This window comes from Podarcis gaigeae (genome assembly GCF_964106915.1).
Source record: "Podarcis gaigeae genome assembly, chromosome: 12".
NCBI lineage: Eukaryota > Metazoa > Chordata > Lepidosauria > Squamata > Lacertidae > Podarcis > Podarcis gaigeae.
Window position 1 is genome coordinate 55,442,049 of NC_139688.1, and position 19,511 is coordinate 55,461,559.

The 19,511-nt window shown below is 40.6% G+C and overlaps 1 protein-coding gene and 1 long non-coding RNA gene across 2 annotated transcripts in view; one reads left to right on the forward strand and one right to left on the reverse strand.

Annotated features, from left to right (window-relative positions):
- Positions 1–17,723, reverse strand: part of DPY19L1 (dpy-19 like C-mannosyltransferase 1) — a 38,330-nt gene extending 20,607 nt beyond the window's left edge. The window contains exons 1-9 of the mRNA XM_083706441.1: positions 17,292–17,723; positions 15,529–15,597; positions 14,151–14,175; positions 13,214–13,301; positions 11,011–11,148; positions 9,722–9,842; positions 7,941–8,034; positions 4,865–4,922; positions 823–914 (exon numbers count right to left, since the gene is read on the reverse strand). Coding sequence (XP_083562567.1) covers positions 823–914; positions 4,865–4,922; positions 7,941–8,034; positions 9,722–9,842; positions 11,011–11,148; positions 13,214–13,301; positions 14,151–14,175; positions 15,529–15,597; positions 17,292–17,679 — 1,073 coding nt within the window. The 5' untranslated portion in view covers positions 17,680–17,723. The remainder of the gene's footprint in view (positions 1–822; positions 915–4,864; positions 4,923–7,940; positions 8,035–9,721; positions 9,843–11,010; positions 11,149–13,213; positions 13,302–14,150; positions 14,176–15,528; positions 15,598–17,291) is intronic.
- Positions 1–19,511, forward strand: part of LOC310828717 — a 296,140-nt gene that overhangs the window by 18,021 nt on the left and 258,608 nt on the right. The window lies entirely within an intron of this gene.

Genomic DNA, 19,511 nt, shown 5'->3' on the forward strand with positions numbered 1-19,511 from the left:
CAGGCAATATGTCTTAAGCTCACACACAACCTCAACCAACTACCCCTTTTACCAGAGGCAGAAAGCAACTTCTGACCAAGCCACTTACTGGATTTAGGTGTAGCCAGGATCACCCTGAACCCACTATTCATCCCTAAATTGAAAGAGGAGAGAAGATAGCAGTTTCAGGAAGATCCTGTGTACACATCAACCTGGTATTCAGCCATGTCAGATAGTACCTTTCATTTTCCCCAGTAAAGGTTGACGTCTATGGATATGTAGCAAGAGAAAAATGCCTTTGCTACATTGCCACATATGGAGAAAGAACCCACAATTATAAAAACCTCTGACTGAGGAGAAACTGCCATCCAACCATAAGCCCCAAGAGTGATAGCAGACTGGGAGGCAATTGTGTGTATCCCCCCCCCCCCAGGTTTCCATGACTACAAACCTTTCTCTAATCAAGCCAGTGGAGCAGTACTAACAACACTGATTTGTATAAGGAAAGCAACTATGAAAAAGAACCACCATGGTGGGATGAATATTCACTTGCAGCAACCACATTTCTGGGGCTACAATATCACTTCAAGGCAAAGACACAGCTAAAAACAGTTGTAGTGAGGATGAGCGTTTCCTCGGTGTATTTTCAGCTCCCTGCTTTCATACCACTGCGATTCACTGGTCCAGTTTTAAGAAAGTGGTGAAAACTTTCAATAATGAACATTCCAAACATAATAGGAATATCATGCTCTCCACAAGATACAAGTATATAAATCAATACCTTGTTTGGGATTTTGTTTTAATTCTTCATATTTAAGAAGAAAGTAGAAAAATGGAAACTACCTGAGAATGTAGGTTAGTAATAGCATCTGAACCACAAGGAACGGATATGAAAAGCTTTCACGAAGAGGGGGAGTCCACATCACACGAGTACTCTGGAAGTAAAAACTAGGTGAATTCACTGTGTGTTCCAATACTTGTTTTCCACTTCAAAGCAATGTGTTTGCAACTGAAGCTTATATATAGCAAAACTGAAATTGTGGACACTTCCATTAGCAATTAATATCTAAAACAGTGTTGCAGTAAAGACTATAAGAGCAAAACAATGTATGCTTGAAGAATAAAAAGGTAACAACATTTTGGAATGCTGCTGAAAAACAACTGATTTTGTTTTAACAAAATTTTATCATCTACTCTGGTAACTTCAACCAAGAAATGCAGTGGTGCAAAGCAGTAAAAGCAAAATAAATAGCAAAAATCTCTTACATGTTCATTATTTTACACATTAAATGATGCAGCTCATCTTCTTTCTGGCATTTTTTAGTTCCAGGTGGTAGAAAAAGATTAGGTGGCATTCAGTGCAAGTCCTACTCAGAGTAAGCCTATTAAAAGTAATTAATATGACCAACTGAGGGCTCTTGGAGAAGAGATTAAATTATTTTTTGTGGTTCTACTCATGAGTAAAACACTTATTGAATACAACCCATTAGTCATATAATAGACCGATTGATTTCAATTGGTCTACTCTTGAGTATGGCCTACTTGGATATTACTCTCCATATTTCACTCAATCACTGCCATGTTGGCTTAGTAAAACTCCTAGTCAAACCAGTTAAGTAATACAATTTATATACAGCTAAATATTAAAAGAATTGGATGTGAAAGATACAAGATTGAAATATCTGGAAACACTGGCCAAGAGTGTGCAAAAGAAGGACCGAACTCTTTTTATGTATGCCACAACAGCAGCAAGGATACTCATCGCTAAAGACTGGAAAACTCAAGATTTGCCCACATTGGAAGAATGGCAGATGCAACTGATGGACTATATGGAACTGGCAGAGATGACTGGCAGAATCCGAGACCTCGGAGAGGAACTGGTGGAGGAGGATTGGAAGAAATTTAAGGACTATCTACAAAAACACTGTAAATTGTACGAATGTTAAGAAAGATGTAAGATCTGTAATAATATGGCTCCAACAAATTAGTAACAAGGAATATAAATTTAAACGTAACTGAAAGAAAAGACAAATTTTGGATAAATAATATTCTAGAATTAAGTTTTAAAGAATAAGAGTGATTTAAATTCTAAAATTTGAGATTCAATATTGGACAATTACATGATATAAATTGAACTAAGTAAATAATTTGCTAGAAAAAATTATGTGTTCAGAGTGCAGGAACAAGAGATGTGAGGAAGTCCAAAGATGAGAATGAAATGTGGTTATTGAAAAAGAACATGTTTTTATGTATGTTGTTTATTGTTTAAAAAATTAATAAATTATTATTATAAAAAAGAGAAATATCTGGAAACAAAATAAAAAACATAGGACCAGTCATAGGAATTATTAATTTATATTAGATTTTAAAGTGGCTACATGCATATAGTTAACATGTAACATTGCTTCAAGAGGTTACGGCTCTTTTCTTTGTCCACAAACATAGGTGTCATGGGGGAAATTCTAGTAAAATAATTTCTAATGTTCCTGGAAATATTAATACTTGAAGAGAAGGGGGGAGGAAATATCTTCTGGAACAATTAGCTCTTTAACGACAAAGCTTTATTTATTTCCTTAATAAATATATTGTGCAAAAAAGTTTAACTGTTATGCTGCTCTAATGGGCTTGCTTATTTCACCTTTTAATTATAGATATTTTAATGTTTTGATGAAACAGTTTTACTATGTGTTTTAATTATGGGTAGTTATATTTTTATAATCTTTTTTATACTTGCTGTTAGCTTTTACTTGGCTTTTCTTCTGGAAATGAAAGGTGGATTATAAAGTATTTTAATAACAACTTAGTTCAAGTGCTATCATTCATCAAACAGATACGAAGGCTGGAAGCAACACAATCTTTGCTTGGGCTCCTTCCTGCTAATTTAAGTAGTGGCTTAGTATTATGTGTAAACCAGACCTATGCTTTAACAGTTATCTCCACATTTCCATAATTAAGAACAAATGTACAGAAAAACCACCCTTTCTCATTTGTTTATTACAGTGACAAAATAAATCAGCAGCTATGGTTTAACTCTCCAGTAAGCAACATATTGGGGCACAGGTGGTGCTGTGGGTTAAACCACAGAGCCTAGGACTTGACTATCAGAAGGTTGGCAGTTCGAATCCCCATGACGGGGGTGAGATCCCGTTGCTCAGTCCCTGCTCCTGCCAACCTAGCAGTTTGAAAGCACGTCAAAGTGCAAGTAGATAAATAGGTACCGCTCCGGCGGGAAGGTAAACGGCTTTTCCGTGCGCTGCTCTGGTTCTCCAGAAGTGGCTTAGTCCTGCTGGCCACATGACCCGGAAGCTGTACGCTGGCTCCCTCGGCCAATAAAGCGAGATGAGCGCTGCAACCCAGGAGTCGGTCACGACTAGACCTAATGGTCAGGGGTCTCTTTACCTTTAAGCAACATATTGGCCACATTTGCGTGTTATGCTAAACCAGAGCTCAGTGCAAAGTTCATAAGCAAGAACCAGGTACAGCAATAATAATAATAATAATAATAATTTATTTATACACCACCCATCTACATGGGTTTCCCCAGCCACTCTGGGCAGCTTCCAACAAAATATTAAAAGTCTTAGGCTCCCATGCACCTCCCCTTCTCCCACAAAGTGGCAGGAGTTCAAAAGCTTCTGACAGGGGTGCAGTCTCTGTGGGTCTCTGGGTGCCTAGGCATCCACAAATTTTTCAATGAGGGGGTCGGGGCACCTCTATATTCCGCAGCCAGCCCAACACAGCAGCAACCCTGTTGCAGGGCTGCTGGGAGGAGCTCTGGTGTACCTTCTGAAAGGCTCAGCATGGCCTGCAATGGCTGCGACAGGTTCTGTTGGGCTCTCCCACTGAAGAATTGGGCCTTTTGGGGGGCATGTTGGGGTTTCTCCCAGCGTGTGACATCACACACACACTCCAGGCACCCACAATGTGGGGTGGAATCCAGGGCATGCCTAGCTTCTGGAGTGACACAATGTGTTAACAGCGAATATAGTTAATTTCAAGAATGTCAGTGGTAGGCTATCTAGCTGGCAGAAGGAAAGGTTTCTGAACTGGTAGCTTACACCATGAAGGAGGAAAAGGAACGGAAGGCAAGCACACAAATCCAAGGCTTGCTGCATTGTTCTAAACCATGGTTTAGTGTGACATATGAATGCAGCAATTAAGATTTATGATATTTTAAGCATATAGAGTTAGATCAGTACCCAATCTATCCTACACAATGAATCAAATATAGTCACAGATTCTAGACACATTTACTTGAGAGTAAGCTCTGCCAGTTCTACTGAACTGTCAAGTAAACATGCAAATCACCATGATGCATATTACACGAGTTTTTCATTTGCAAAAGTAAAGGTAAAGGGACCCCTGACCGTTAAGTCCAGTCACGGACGACTCTGGGGTTGCGGCGCTCATCTTGCTTTACTAGCCGAGGGAGCCGGCATTTGTCCGCAGACAGTTTTCCAGGTCCTGTGGACAGCATGACTAAACCGCTTCTGGTGAAACCAGAGCAGTGCACGGAAACACCGTTTACCTTCCCGCCAGAGTGGTACCTATTTATCTACTTGCACTTGGACGTGCTTTCAAACTGCTAGGTTGGCAAGAGCAGGGACTGAACAACGGGAGCTCACCCCATCGCAGGGATTCGAACCGCCGACCTTCTGATCGGCAAGCCCTGGGCTCTGTGGTTTAGATCACAGCACCATCCGTGTCCCATTTCATTTGCAAGCAGCAGTGTAAATAAAGGAATACTGACCAACAATCTAGGACACTTTCAACCTTCCAACTTCTTTTGTGTTTTAAACCGAAACATTTACTTTAAGGGATATGAACATTATCAAATGATCTCATCTTGTATTAAACAAAAAAATTTAAATTCTGAGTAACCTACCTCCCCATGGTTGAAAAAGTAGCATGCCACTGTAAGTAGTCCTCCAAACCTATTGCCACTGTAGTACAGGGGAAAGAAAAAGTAACAAGTTTTGGAGTCTTTAGAAGAAGCAACTCAACATATTTCACTACAAAATTAAAATATTGTTTACTGTATGAACTTAACAGAAGTTTACATCCAAATGTCAGATAAGCAAAAAGAATTACTTCTTTGCAAGAGTGCTCAAACTCTACTCTACATGTGAAAGATCAGGAATGATCCTGAAGTTTGTGTAGTTCCTTTCCCAGGTTTAGAAAGTAAGGACTGTAACCTTTCAGGCTACAGTAGCTGTTTCACAAACTTGGTCTTGATATTTACATCTGAACCAGGAGCAACTGTCTCCTACAGAGCTAGAGAGAATGAGAATTAATACTGCCTATTATGTTAATATGGATTCTGCTTTCTGGCTTTGAGAATGTTTTAAACTAAGCATTCCATTCTACAAGATGCAGAAAGGAAATCAAAACATTAAGAATTTGACTACACTTAACTATTATGTAGCATTCATCTATTCTCCTTAAGAGGATGCTAACAGTTGTAGTTACATAGTTGTAAGACAGCTCTTTTGAGCTTTTTCTTTTTTAAAAAAAAAGGACTAGAAAAGACTTAGGACATGGTAAGGGCAATGCAGAGAAAGTTGACTGGTAATTTGAAACTACAATAGCTTCAAAAATAATTTCTAAAATATCCATATAAATGCTTCTCAAACACTGCCATCTAGGGGATTAATGGAACCATGATTTAAAAGTAGTTCTAAAATATGTGTCTCAGTATTAAAACTGCTAATAATTTTGAATTACAGTGCATATGTTATGTTTGCTGTTCAGTCAGCAGTGGTATCTGTGGTGTTTTTTGTTTGTTTGTTTGTTTTTGAAATCTTCTATATGTGATCCCAGCCAACTGGATGTCACATATTTTATGTACAGAATGGTGACGCAACACACTTGGATCACTTTGCAATGATGTGTAAATAATGAAAAACTCAAGTAAGGGCAATGATTCCAGCCCTCTCTGTAGCAGCAAATACTTCTGCCCTTATTTGCACAAGCACACACAAAAATTGCCAGAAGGGGCTTTTCTGTCACAGCTCACAAAAGCTTTAGTGTGAAACTTCCCCTTCTCCATTTTGGTTTAGCTTTATTTTGCATATACTAGAGAGGAAATATGCAGTCATTCATCTCTGTAAACTATTATGCTACCAGTGTCAACAAAGAACACAAAGATCCATAGAGGGCACAATTTACTCACAGACTTTCCATTCTCTCAGAAAAACAAACAAAAAACCTTAAAGCTGCTTACATTTTTAAACGAGTGACCAAAAAAGAGTAAAAAAGCACACAAGGGAAACTATCAACATAATACACTGCTACAGATTATTGCAGAGAAATGCACTGCCACCCATAGAGCTTTTTCCTTCTGGCAGCATCTTTTCATGTTTCATGGTAGGAAGAATATTGAGGCCTGCTGCCAGAATTGGTGGAAATGAAAAGCCTGCATATGCATGCAAAAAAGCACTTTGGTTCCTGACCCACATCTGCTACTGTTATTCCCCATGGCCACTGGTTTCCACTGCAACTGACTTTTATGAAAAAAGCTGCTATTCAATTGAAATTTTGAAATTTAAGGTACACTTAAAAAATTCTATCAGCAATTATTCATGTTTTGAAACTATTTAACCACTGCAGCTACTCAAGCTTTCACATATGCCTGAAGCATCCAGTCAATTGCAATCAATTACACAAATACAAGCAAAGGGAATTGTTTAAACTACAAATTGTAAGAAGCTACACGTAGCTTTAGACATATACCCAGGAAATGGAAGGGGCTACTTTTTATGCACCCCTACTTTGGGAAGACGCTCACTTCTGTTACATGCCTATTGACATTTGTTCTGATTCAGCAATAAACAACGGGTTTTCCCAGGGAAAGTGGTGGAACAAAATAAAATAAAAATCTCTTAGACCTATGCCTAGAAATCAAAGAACAAACAGAAACGAGTTACTGTGATATCCAATTCTGAATTGACTCATTGAAATCAATAGAAAAGTGCATTTACTTCAATGGATCTGAGTATGATTTAGATGCTTCTATGATTGTATGATATTACTCTAGCTTTATTCCAGTGCAATAGAGAAGTGACTTTGGAATCCTAGCATAAATATTTAGCTGAAAAATTAAGCACAGTACTAGCTTCCCTTAAATTCAACCAAGAACTGATATTGTTAGTAAAAGTCCAAATGTACAAAGTAAAAAGGAAAGGAAAGAACTCAACTTTTGGTGACATGACAGCATCCTGACTCACGATTCAGAAGCAACAGTCTCTGAAGGCTACGTTCTAAGATTGTATCACCATTGTGATCCCAAGCATACCCTTGGCATGTATAAGTGTTGCTTCTGACATAGCTTTTCAATGTAACATAAGTAAGCACATTTATATCTTGTGACCAGCTTTTGGAGTTTTGCCAGTGTTAATAAACTGGCACACTTCCTACAAAGGACTGAAGCTATTCAAAATCAATACTTCAGAACTATACTTAAGGTGCCAAATGGTACTCCAGTAACCTTGTGCCTTCACGTTAACACAACTTTGGACCACATCCAACAGTATAGGTATGTTAACTTGAGTTCAGATATAATTAAGTTTGCAGGGCAGGGTCAAACAGCCTAAATTAAGAATGCGATACAGACTGAACTACATTTAGAGGCAGAATAAATATTCCCTAACACTACAAAATCTGTTATTGTTCTATTATCCTGCCACATTTCCTTTGGTATATTTTTCAAACAGCAAGCTACAAAAATTTAGTCTAAATTTCAAGAAAGTAAATTTTTTGTTTCAGTCTCATAAAAAGGGAGATTTAAAAGAAAGGGGGGAATTGCTAGGAGATAAGATTAGAACAAACATCTTAAAGCTCAATTACATCATTTGGCTCTTAGTGTGCAGGACCCCACATAAAATGCAGTGTGCTGTATATTTAAAAATACAAAAATTGATAGTAACTTTCAGTGTATCAGCTTTTCTTCTTTTGCACCTTACCTTAGGTATGTGCCATATAGGAAGAATATTGACACCATTAATCCATTCAGAAGAAATATCATAGCCACATAAAAAGAAGCAGGATCTCCCAAGCCTACAGAACAAACAAGTGTTATTAAAACTCTATAATGCAACAGTAAAGACAAGCTACAAGGAAAAAAGTATTTCAGAAAGCTAAATCTGTTCTCCCCTCAGAAAAAGATGATCTTTGTGATGGTAGTTGGGGAAAGGAGGGACCACTTCAGCTGGAACATCAGAAGCTCTAGTATGAACATCTTCTGCAGTATGGAAGCATAGAGGAGCAAAGAGCAAAAAATATTTAGATAATTCACTGTCACATCAGCTAATAAGAATAACTTATGAACTGACTTTAATTTTTCCCTGTTTTTGTCTATTTTTGGTCTTAAATTAACAAGTCTTCAACATGCTGATAAAGAATATTTATGTATTTATAAAAATGTTTATATATGACTAATTCATTTGAAAAAATAAAAGCAGTTTACAACTATACATAAAACCGTAAAATAAAAACTATGCACAAAGTTAAAATCAGACATCAATTAACTGTTGTGGAAAGATATATTCCTAATTGCCTGCACAGACCTGGCAGAATAGAAAAGTCAGCAGGCATTTAAAAGTTGAAACAAAAGATGTCTGCTGTCATAAATTAAGCCCGGGAACTGAGACAATTTTCTCCACTGTCATTAGTTGCAAGAGATATTAGTCAATATGCATGTATCTATAACTTTTTATGACCGCAGTTGTAAAACAATACAAGGACAACAAAAAGGATGCAACCGTGTAACAGTTAGGCATGATGCACACCTAATTTGTGAAAACAAATCCATAAGACTGTACATTTTGTTATTTCCATCTAGGAGATTGCAAATTTCCAGGCTAATATAAAAAGAAAACAGACTGAGATCCAGGAGCATTATTGCAAGGAATCAAATGCATGAGTGTTGTGTCTGCTAATTGGAAGTATCCAATCACAGCAAATGCAGTACTTCCTGCCATCTTAACAGCAGTTAAGACGGAGTAAGGAGCAGGAGAAAGGTCCATGAATTTACAGAAATATAGCAACCAGCTACTAATCTTTCTCCTACCCTCCTAGCTATCCTAACTTTCAGTCTGCTGCTGAGATACTGGTGCCATCCTTATTATTTTGAGATGAATCTTTATGCTTCATCAGTCATACTGATGACCAGGGCATAGCTGTCAACTTTCAGATTTGAAAATAAGGGATCAGCAGCCTCACCTGTCCCGGGGACAATCTACAGGATATCTAACAACCTGGGAGAGCAGTGGGAAGCAGCGGGAAACGGAGCTGGAATAAGGGAATTTTCCACAAAAAAAGGGAAGGTTGACAGTTATGGACCGGGGTGAATCTGCTCACATACTCCCTGTTTCTTGGTGATATAGAGAACAGCCAAGACACAATGTGCGGTTAAGGTTGAAGGTTTCCAAACTGATAGAAAAACTAAAGATGGAATTTTCATCTAACAAGTTTACAAAACCTGAAAAAGCACACATGCCCTTCAGTATCTTTAAAAATCCACTTGAAGATTCTTTGTAATATAGTAAATTATTTACTGCAATTTATTTTTGTAATTTAGTAAATTATTTATTGCAAAGCTAAAATCTTTCATCAGTCCACAGATGTAGCAAACACCTCAGTTTTTCTTCGCCTACACAAAGGAGGCTTTGTAAACCTTCCTCTGGTGTTTCACATGCCATCATGCAAAACATCCAATAATGAACAAAGACCAAGCAACACTTGCCTTCACAGCTCTCAACAGGACTGAGGTCTTCTCCTCTATTCACTGTCCAACATTTCTTTGTCGGAATACCCAGCACATTCATCGTTTCTGTGTATAATCGGTACCAAAAGCCTACAACAACCTGTGCAGAAAATAGGATTTAGAATTTCAAAAGAATTTTTTGACTCAGATTATCCTGACGATTAAAAGAAGCTTATCTGTTGCTATACAGCAATATCTGGCTAGTTTAAGTTGTTTTTTCTTCCAGGATACTACATTTGACCTCTTACAACATTGTTTATGAGTTGGAAGCTCAAACTACAGAGCCAATAATCTTGTACCACAAAGCATACTCATACAGGCTTCTCCAGGTTTTATGTTAAGGGCTGAACCAGCTGTTGCACTGGATATGCATCTGGCACTAAAATAACCACAGTGTATTTATCTCCCTCCTACAACTGTCAAGGAGTTTTGTAGAGTTTTACCTACGCCTTGACATCAAAATGTGAGCTCCACTGGCTGACCATTTGTTTCTGAGCCCATGCAAGGTACTAATTGTGACCAGTGCCCAAGGGATGGTCATCCATGCTAGTGCCTTCTCAGTGGTGGTGCCCTCATTTTGGCACTCTGTGCCTCTGGGTATGTATCATGTGTCATCAATTTTTCAGTTGCATCCTATTACAGTATTAAAGATGCACCTCTCTCTTCACTCAGGTATTCAGGCTCTCTTGATCAATGCATCTGTATACTCGAATATTTTGACCTGTGGCACTGTCTACAGAGCAGGTACAGAACCTTTGGGCTTCCAGATGTTGCTGGACTCCAACTCCCATTAGCCCTAGCCAGCAGGGTCAATGGTCAGGGGATGATGGAAATTAGAGTCCAACAAGATATGTTACATGACTACAATTGGATATAACACTCAGTAATTGAACAGCAGCATTCTTACAAAAAGCATTTTTAAAAGTGTAAAAACTAGAATAAAGCAACCTAAAACACACCAATAATATATATAAAAAGGCAGATCCAACTCAACCTCATTCCAATAAAAGATAAACAGGAAATTAAGATCTAAAAGCCTGGGAGACCAACGTTTTTGCCTGGCACATAAAAACAAATGGTGATGGTGCCATGCATGTCTCACTTGGGAGTGTTCCATAAATGGGGAGCCACCACTGAGGAGGCTTGTTGCCGTCTTGCCTTTTAAGTAAAGGTGTTTAATTCTACACAAGAAGTATCATTTATTTCAACAGGATTTATGCATACAACCTCGTAATGGAATTAAAGCCAAAATGTAAGAAGTGCCTTACCTCTGGATAGACATTAAATCGTTTCAATGTGTTGATTACAAGAGGATACTCAGTTAGCTTGTCATTCATAATCGTCCAGACTCCATTCAAAAAGGATGGTGCCTCAGTGATGGTCTTGAAATAAGAATAATAGAGACCCTAAAGAGAATATATATGTTAAGATGAAATCAATTAGCAGGAACCTTCACATTGTGTTCTTCTCTTACAGCAACAGAAATCAATAAATTACAGCTATTAATTTAAGTACCAATGAATCTACTTAACCTTTTTAAAACCACACCTATACTACTGTAACTGAGCAAAAACAGCACACCCCAGTCATAGCTTTCCCTTTCTATGGTTTGGAAAACAAAATTTCCTAACTGGTTTGTGGCACTCTTGCACTATGCTGGATTGCAATTAGTCTATTCAAAAAAGTCCAAATCACTGCAGACCATCAATAAACAATTAAATGCAATGAACTGATTTTAAACATATATTGGGAATATAATGTGTTTCATTGACAGAAAACATAGAGGTTGTTACACGCAGTACTAATTCAGTTAACTGTGGTTTTAATTACAAGTATGCAACATCAGTTGCAAAATTCTCCAACACTAGAAAGGCTGCATTCGGAAGTCATAATAAACTATGGTTGGTTGCTATTTTTCCTTTACATCAGCAGGTGTGGCAGTGGGTTGGGCTAGACAGGTGTCTGTCCTCGATGATGGACTGGATGAGATCCAATAAACTGAAGCTCAGTCCAGAGAATATTGAGGTACTGTTAGTGGGTGCTTCCTTTAACTGAGTACGTGGGGTTCAACCTATTCTGGCTATACTCTCTGTAAAGGAGCAGGTGTACAGTTTGAGGATATTTCTAGCGTTACTTGAGGCACAAGCGGCTTCGGTGTAGTGGAGCACCTTCCATCAGCTTCAGCTGGTGGCGCAATAGCAACCCTATCTAGACATGGATAGCCTAGGTTTTTTTGTCTATGCTTTGATAACCTCTAGGTCAGCTTAGTGCAATGCATTATATGTAGGGCTGCTTTTGAAGACAATTCAAAAACTGCACCTGGTGCAGAATTCAGTGGCCACATTTGTTGGCTGCAAGCAGGAGGTTTGAGCATTACATTGGCTGCCAATTAGTTTCTGGACTCAATTCAAAATACTGGTTTTGACCTATAAAACCAAATGACTCAAGACCCCGATAGCTTAGGGATCACATTTCCCCACATGAACCTTGAAGGAGATGTGGAGAGTGACAACATGAGATCAAGTCTTCTCAGGGGCAATTCCCCAACTGTGCAATTCTCTCCCCAGAGAGATGTGCCTAGTTATCAACACTAGCATCCTTTAGGCATCAGGAGAACATGTTCTTATCTACCCAGTCTCTTACATTAATCTTTAGATGGGTGGGGTAGGATGTGCCCTTCTTATATTCTTAGAGGATGGGCACTGCTTGTTAATACAACAGTGATATATTCTATACTTCGTACTGTATGTTTTCTTAAAAACTTGTAAGATGCTTTAAGACTATTTTTTGCAGTTAGTGACAAACAAACAAACAAGTAAGGTTCATTGAAACACAAGAGCTTCAAAAAATGCAGTTTGAAGTTGACTTATTTCAATATTCCTAGCTAAAAACTGCAATTCAAAGTTGGCTTATTTCAAAAAACCCATAGCTAGAATTTACTAAAGTTTGTTGGGACAATGAAGTGAAAAGCTGCAGTTAAAAACACAGAAGGGGAAGCTGCCAATCTTCTCACAGCCATGCTGGAGAACAGGGTGGGAGTGGGGAGTGAACGAACCTAAAGGGATGCTACACTCATTGCTGCCACAGTTTAGTGTGATGTCCAAACTCAACCAAAAATAATTTGTAAGCAGTGTTTGCTTTCAAAAAGTAGAAGACCAGAAATGTTGAATAAACACAACTAAATATAAATTTAATCATTCTAGGTAATTTGAGAGACTGAAAGAACAAAAATTAAAATTTTATTTTATTAATAGGTTATCATACCAATATTTGTAATACCCATTTGATTCAGAAATCCACTTTCATGGCTGTTTCATTTTTTAAAAATAAATCACAGGCAAGAATGTATACTATTTTAAACTACTATTACAGAACTGGTAAGCATCCATGGCTGGCTGAAAAACACTAAAAGCACATTTTGGGTAACAGCTTTAAAAATAGCAGTGTCACTTAAAGTACAGAGGCTCCAACCATTTCAGTTCGAAAAGCCATTTCCCTTTCCAGGGTTGAAAGATGAGAAAAGTGACGGTCACTTTCAAAGAGAGCTGTTATATGGCACCTAAAGAAACAAAAAACAACAAAACTCAGAAATAAATCTGCAGCTTAAAGGAACTAGTATTAAATTACAACAGCCTTGTAAATAAGATCACAAAAATAAATGGTGTACTTTTTTTTTTTTGTTAGCCTACACAGAGAGGATAGCAGATGAGGAACAGGGCAATACAACTGTCATTCCCCCAGCCCACTCTGTTTCTATGCAGGATGCAGAAGAGCAGACTTCCCTAAGCAGAACCACATGGTTCCTTAAACCAGGATGACAGTTGTCAAAACGGGGCCAGATGGCTCAAAAGTCGTATTTTACAATACAGCTTTTTAGTTCCTGAAATTTCTTCTGAATGTGCAGATAAAATATCACAGATTGAATTCTACAGTGTGTGAATTGCTAGTGTGTGAAGGCAAACAAAATCCAAGGATCCCCAGGCATGTACCTCCAGATGATGGAGACATCAGGTGCCATCCTGGTGCCCAGATATCAGCCCATAAGTGGCCAGTAGCCAGGTGCAAAATGCGCCTGGCGAATTTCAAACTCTGGATCCAACCCATGGCAGTTCATCAGGAAAGGGTCTAGCTTTCTGGGCCTGGGAAATAAGCCATCCCCCAAAGAGAAAAATATAGCAGGGGAAGGTGCATGCATGAAGAAGATGTGTTGGTAAACAAAAAAGGTTGAGTAAAAAAGAATGAGAGATTGAAGCTCTGATTGATTTTCCATATAAAAGGGGAGAGACAGGAAAACTCAAATATAGGAACCATTGCCTAAGGCATTAATAATATAACAAGATCCCAATTTTAGGTGGACCTTGATGAGACACACATGCCTGCTGAGACCTTGTAACAGAGATAAACTTACCAGTGAAGAATTCCAGCAACGGCGGCTGTTTAAAACAAATCACAAAAAAGGTAAGTTACTTCAACCTCCTGTTTAAAAAATCTTTAAAAAGTTACACCTAGTTCTCAGGAACAGCAATAGGGACCCAGAATATTACTCTTTCTTATTTTTAATGTATTTTAGATATATAACTGTACAAATGAGAGCATGACCCAGACCAACAAAGACTGAAGTCAAACTATTTGAATACTGGCTCCTCAGAAGGTAGCATCATGATACTATGTCCAGAGAGCAATTTCATTACACTAGAAGCACAGAGACATGCACACTTAAACTATCAGTGTAACCTCTGCTACGTAGTATGAACAAATCAGAAAACAGTAGAGATTGAATCACCAGTACATGAAGTCTATGGTGAATTGTGCACAAGCATCTTACTTTAAAATGAGGGCCCTTGTCATTAGAATTGTGAAAACCTCAAATTTGGTCACTAGATTTCTGAATATGTGAGATCAACTCTAAGAATGAAGTTAAATGAACTTAAGTTTCATCTACAGTACTCAAACAGTGACAATATCTTACTTAATGAACCGAAGTAATCTAGTAACATTGGCCTCTATCCAATTGTGTCCCTCCACTGCCAGAACCCTCCTCAATCCAGCGAAGTTTCCATTATCAAAAGGTAGGTTTGTGTGCGATTTTCAGTGACCCTCACTTCCTAATACTGCCTCCTGTACTCTCCCAAGATCTACTCCAGAGGTTTGGGGACCCTTTAGAAAAGCATGCTAGGTGACTGCAGAAAAAAAAAATCATTTTCTCTACACTAGCTCACAGCAACCTCTACTGGATCAAAAGGCCTGCCAACACCAGAGGCACACAACTGGATACAACCCTCTGTCTTTATTAGAATCAAAAGCATACCAACAGCTGAGATTTAGCTTGCAATCCTGTATACACTTACAGTGGTGCCCCGCAAGACGAATGCCTCGCAAGACGAAAAACCCGCTAGACGAAAGGGTTTTCCGTTTTTCGATGCGCTTCGCAAGACGAATTTCCCTATGGGCTTGCTTCGCAAGACGAAAACGTCTTGCGAGTCTTGCGATTTTTTTCGCTCCCCCCTTTTTCTAAGCCGCTAAGCTGCTAATAGCCTTTTAGCCGCTAAGCCGCTAATAGCACTAATCCGCTAATAGCCCTAATCCACTAAGCCGCTAATAGGGTTGCTTCGCAAGACGAAAAAACCGCTAGACGAAGAGACTCGCGGAACGGATTATTTTCGTCTTGCGAGGCACCACTGTACCTAGAAGTAACTCCAACTGAACTCAGTAAGAGTTACTTCTGAGTAGAAATGGAGGACTGCATTGTTAAAAAACTACAATTTTAAACATATATTTCTTCCTACCCATTATAAGGGTAATCCATATCTTGCTATCTGCTCTTGCGATGAAGAGTCCTGTTTCATTCAGATAAGCTGTGTTAAAAAACAAAATAATTTCATTAGACTTTCTAATTGCACAAAGTTATTTCTTTAAAAGTTGTATTTCAACTTACAGCAGTTCACAAATTTGCTCTGGGCAAAAAGAGATGACTTTTACAAAGTTCTTTCATGTGCACTTTTTTGCATTTTTTATTTTATTTGAATCTAGGGCTTTACACCACTACCACCAACAATAGCAAGGATCAATCCTGAGTTACAGCATGTATAGTCCAAATGAACCTGAATAACATTTTATTTAGTTTCTGCATGATTATTAATACTTGGACTAAATGCAGATCTAAGTTCCCAATTCAAACAAATGGAGATCATTAAATTCATGCTACTGGTTAAATTAAAAGCCTTAAAAGTTCTCTAGGTAATAAGCTTATTGCATGTGAAGACCAATCCTATGCATGTTTCCTCCTAAGCAAGTCCCAGTGAGGTTAGCGGGGTATACTCCTTATAAAACAGATGGGATTGCAGTCTTATGCCCTGTATTATATAGCATGTTGCCTGAGGAAAGGACAAGTATGCACAGTCCTTAAACAATACTGTTGTAATCCAGCAAAAGACACTATGTTACCTAAGGAAATAAAAATCATGTTCTGCACTGTTAAGGAAAGCTGACAAACCCCGCCATGTTTTGCTTACATCACAATTTAGGAGACAGCTTGATAGAACACAATCTACAGAGAAAAAGGTACGTCTCTTTATGATTTCAGCACTTTTAACAATCACAGGAACATGGAAAACAAAAGCCTGCCCCCCAATAACCCTCACAACCCTTTGCTTAAGCTCTATAAATGTAAACCCAACACCGCTGAAATGGATCACAAGGATTTTCATTAGGTTGCCAACCTTCCAAGTATCAGAGAAGCAAACTGAAGAAATGAAAGAGCCATAGACGTTTTATTGGGTGCCTTGATTTAAAGGAAGAATTTATCGTCCCAGCGAAAGGGTGATTTAGAGAGCAGCATCCCTAGTTGAAGTCAGGGTGATGTCCTCTACCTTCTCACTCATAAATTCTCGGTCCCATCAGTATCTAAGCCCTTCCCATTTTCACCCCTTCCAAGAATTGAGCAGCAGGTTGCATCCTCTCCATTCCCATTCAAGCCCTACCCGCGAAATATATATAGATAGATATATTTAAAAAATAACCCGCTCTTTCATCAACCTGCAACAAGGTGGCTCACAGCATGCAAAATGCAATAAAGACCAATCTACAATTCAAAACATCCAAAAGGACAAGTGAAGTGATTTCTCATCCAAAGGGGGCAAACCCGTTTCCCGTTGCACGAATGTGTTCCCATCGGTCGTCTATTTCTAACCATCTTGACGACTCGCTGACTTCCTTTCTGCCAACCTTATTTCTGAGCATGTATAGAAATTTCCAAAAAAAAATATGCCGCATTTTGTTGGATGCCTCCTTCAACGTATTTTTTTAAAAAGTTTTTTTGATGTGTTTTTTTTGAAGGGGGGGGCGGAAACCAAATATTGCAAGCGAAACACCCCCCCACACACCCCAAAGAAGAACTCCCGTTAAATCCGAGGAAGGGTTCGCGTTCACACGGAAGCGAATTCCGCCTCCGCCACATCACTTCTCGGGAGGAGAAGCCCCGTTGTGGGCTCGCTTACTCCCGAGTAAGCCCGCTGGGAAGGGCCGGGCCCCGCTCCCCCCAGTCTCTCACCGCGCAGCCAGTCCTGGCACTCGCGGAGCCCCCGGGCCAGGCGCTCGCGCGGCTCCTCCGGGCGGGGGCTGCCGTTCTTGGCCGCCGCCGCCCTCCTGCCTGCGCCCCCCCGCTTCATGGCGCTGAAGGCCCCGCCGGGGAGCTGCCTGCCCAGAGGCTGCTGGAGGCCGCGGGCGGCGGCCGGTCCCTTCTCGGCGTGGGCTCGGCTGGGGCTGCGCTCGGGCTCGCCGGCTCCGCTCAGGCCCCGCTGCTGCTGCTGCTGCCGCCTGCCTTCCTGAGGTAACGGCGGAGGGGGAGAAGGCGGAGGGGAAGCGCCGCCTCCTCCTCCTCCGCCGCCGCCTGAGGGGGGCGGCGCCTTCTTGGCCCAGCCTCGCCTCGGCCGGCCCATTCCCGGAGCGGGGCGGGACGAGGCCCGAGCGGGGGAAGAGGCTCCCTCGCAGCGCGCGCGCGCTCCCGCGGCGAGGTAACGGCCGAGAGAAAAGAGCCTCTCGCGCGCCCGGGCAACTGTCGGTCTGCGCGCGCGCCCGGCCCCGCCCCCTTCCCTCTCGACGCGTGGGATTCCAGAGTTCGAAAGGGGCTCCCCGTGGTCATCTAGTCCAACCCCCTCTCCCCCCCCCCACGTGGCCTCTTTGCACCAGCGGCGATCTTAAAGGCACGAAAGGAAGAGGCCTCCTCTCTCCAATGTCCCATCTCCCCGGCAGCTGGGATGCAGGGGGCTTCTTTTGGCGATCAATCGTAGCTGAGTAAGATTGGTTTCCACTAACACGGTTTTAACAATGAGTCCGTAAGTGACTGCGGAGGCCAATTCTGGATCCACACGTCCTTCCACAGTGGGGACATTGGTTTCCGGGCGGGAGTTGATCACTGTGTGGATTTGCCAAGCGTGCCTTCCTCTTAGGACATTTCTCCCTTTTCGTCCTGAGTTCGAGCGTCTTCAAACCCATGACACCTTTGGTAATGGCTGTTCTCCAACTGGAGCGCTTGCATGCCAGTGTTTCCCAGTTGTCAGTGTTTATACTACTTTTTTTTTTTTAGATTTGCCTTGAGACAGTCTTTAAACCTCTTTTGTTGACCACCAGCATTACACTTTCCATTTTTAAGTTTGGAATAGAGTAGTTGCTTTGGAAGACGATCACCAGGCATCCGCACAACATGACCAGGCCCAATGAAGTTGATGTTGAAGAATCATTGCTCCAACACTGGTGATCTTTGCTTCTTCCAGTACACTAGCATTAGTTCGCCTGTCTTCCCAAGTGATGTGTAAGATTTTTCGGAGATCTACCAACCATACTGTATGCTTGTGAAAGATGGGCCACTTATAAACGCCATCTCCAACTCCTCGAAAGATTCCATCAGCGGTGTCTCCGAAAAATCTTACGCATCACTTGGGAAGACAGGCGAACTAATGCTAGTGTACTGGAAGAAGCAAATAGCTCTCTAAACAAGCATTTTGGTATCTCCGTGAATGTCCAGGTCCTCAAACACTTCAACTGGGAGAAAGCTAGACTCCATCTCCCCAGCAGCTGGGATGCAGGGGTAGACTGCCCCTTCACAAAGAGACTCCACAGCTCAGGATGTGACAGGCCAGCTCAATCGCTCATAATAATAATAATAATAATCAGGCCTCATCTCCCAACATCTGTCACCTTGGAGCAGCCATTCCGTCCATGCTCCACTTCTTGCCTCTGAACTGTGCCAGCTGGTCCATATAGGAACAACTGTCTAGAAAAATGGTGCCTGCGTTTTGAGTTTTATTTTCCTTGGCCTTCCTTCTCCTTTCCCCCTTGTGTGTTGTGTGTAATCTATTTATTTGAATGTAAGCCTGCAGGTAGCCTTGCTTTGAATAATAATAATAATAATTTATTATTTATACCCTGCCCATCTGGCTGGGCCTCCCCAGCCAGTCTGGGTGGCTTCCATAGAAAGCAAAAATACAGTAAAATATCACACGTTAAAAACTTCCCTGAACAGGGCTGCCTTAAGATGTCTTCTGAATGTCAGGTAGTTGTTTATCGCTTTGACATCTGCTAGAAGGGCGTTCCACAGGGCGGGCGCCACTACCGAGAAGGCCCTCTGCCTGGTTCCCTGTAGCTTTGCCTCTCGCAATGAGGGAACTGCCAGAAGGCCCTCGGCACTGGACCTCAGCGTCCGGGCAGAATGATGGGGGTGGAGACGCTCCTTCAGGTATACTGGACCGAGGCTGTTTAGGGCTTTAAATGT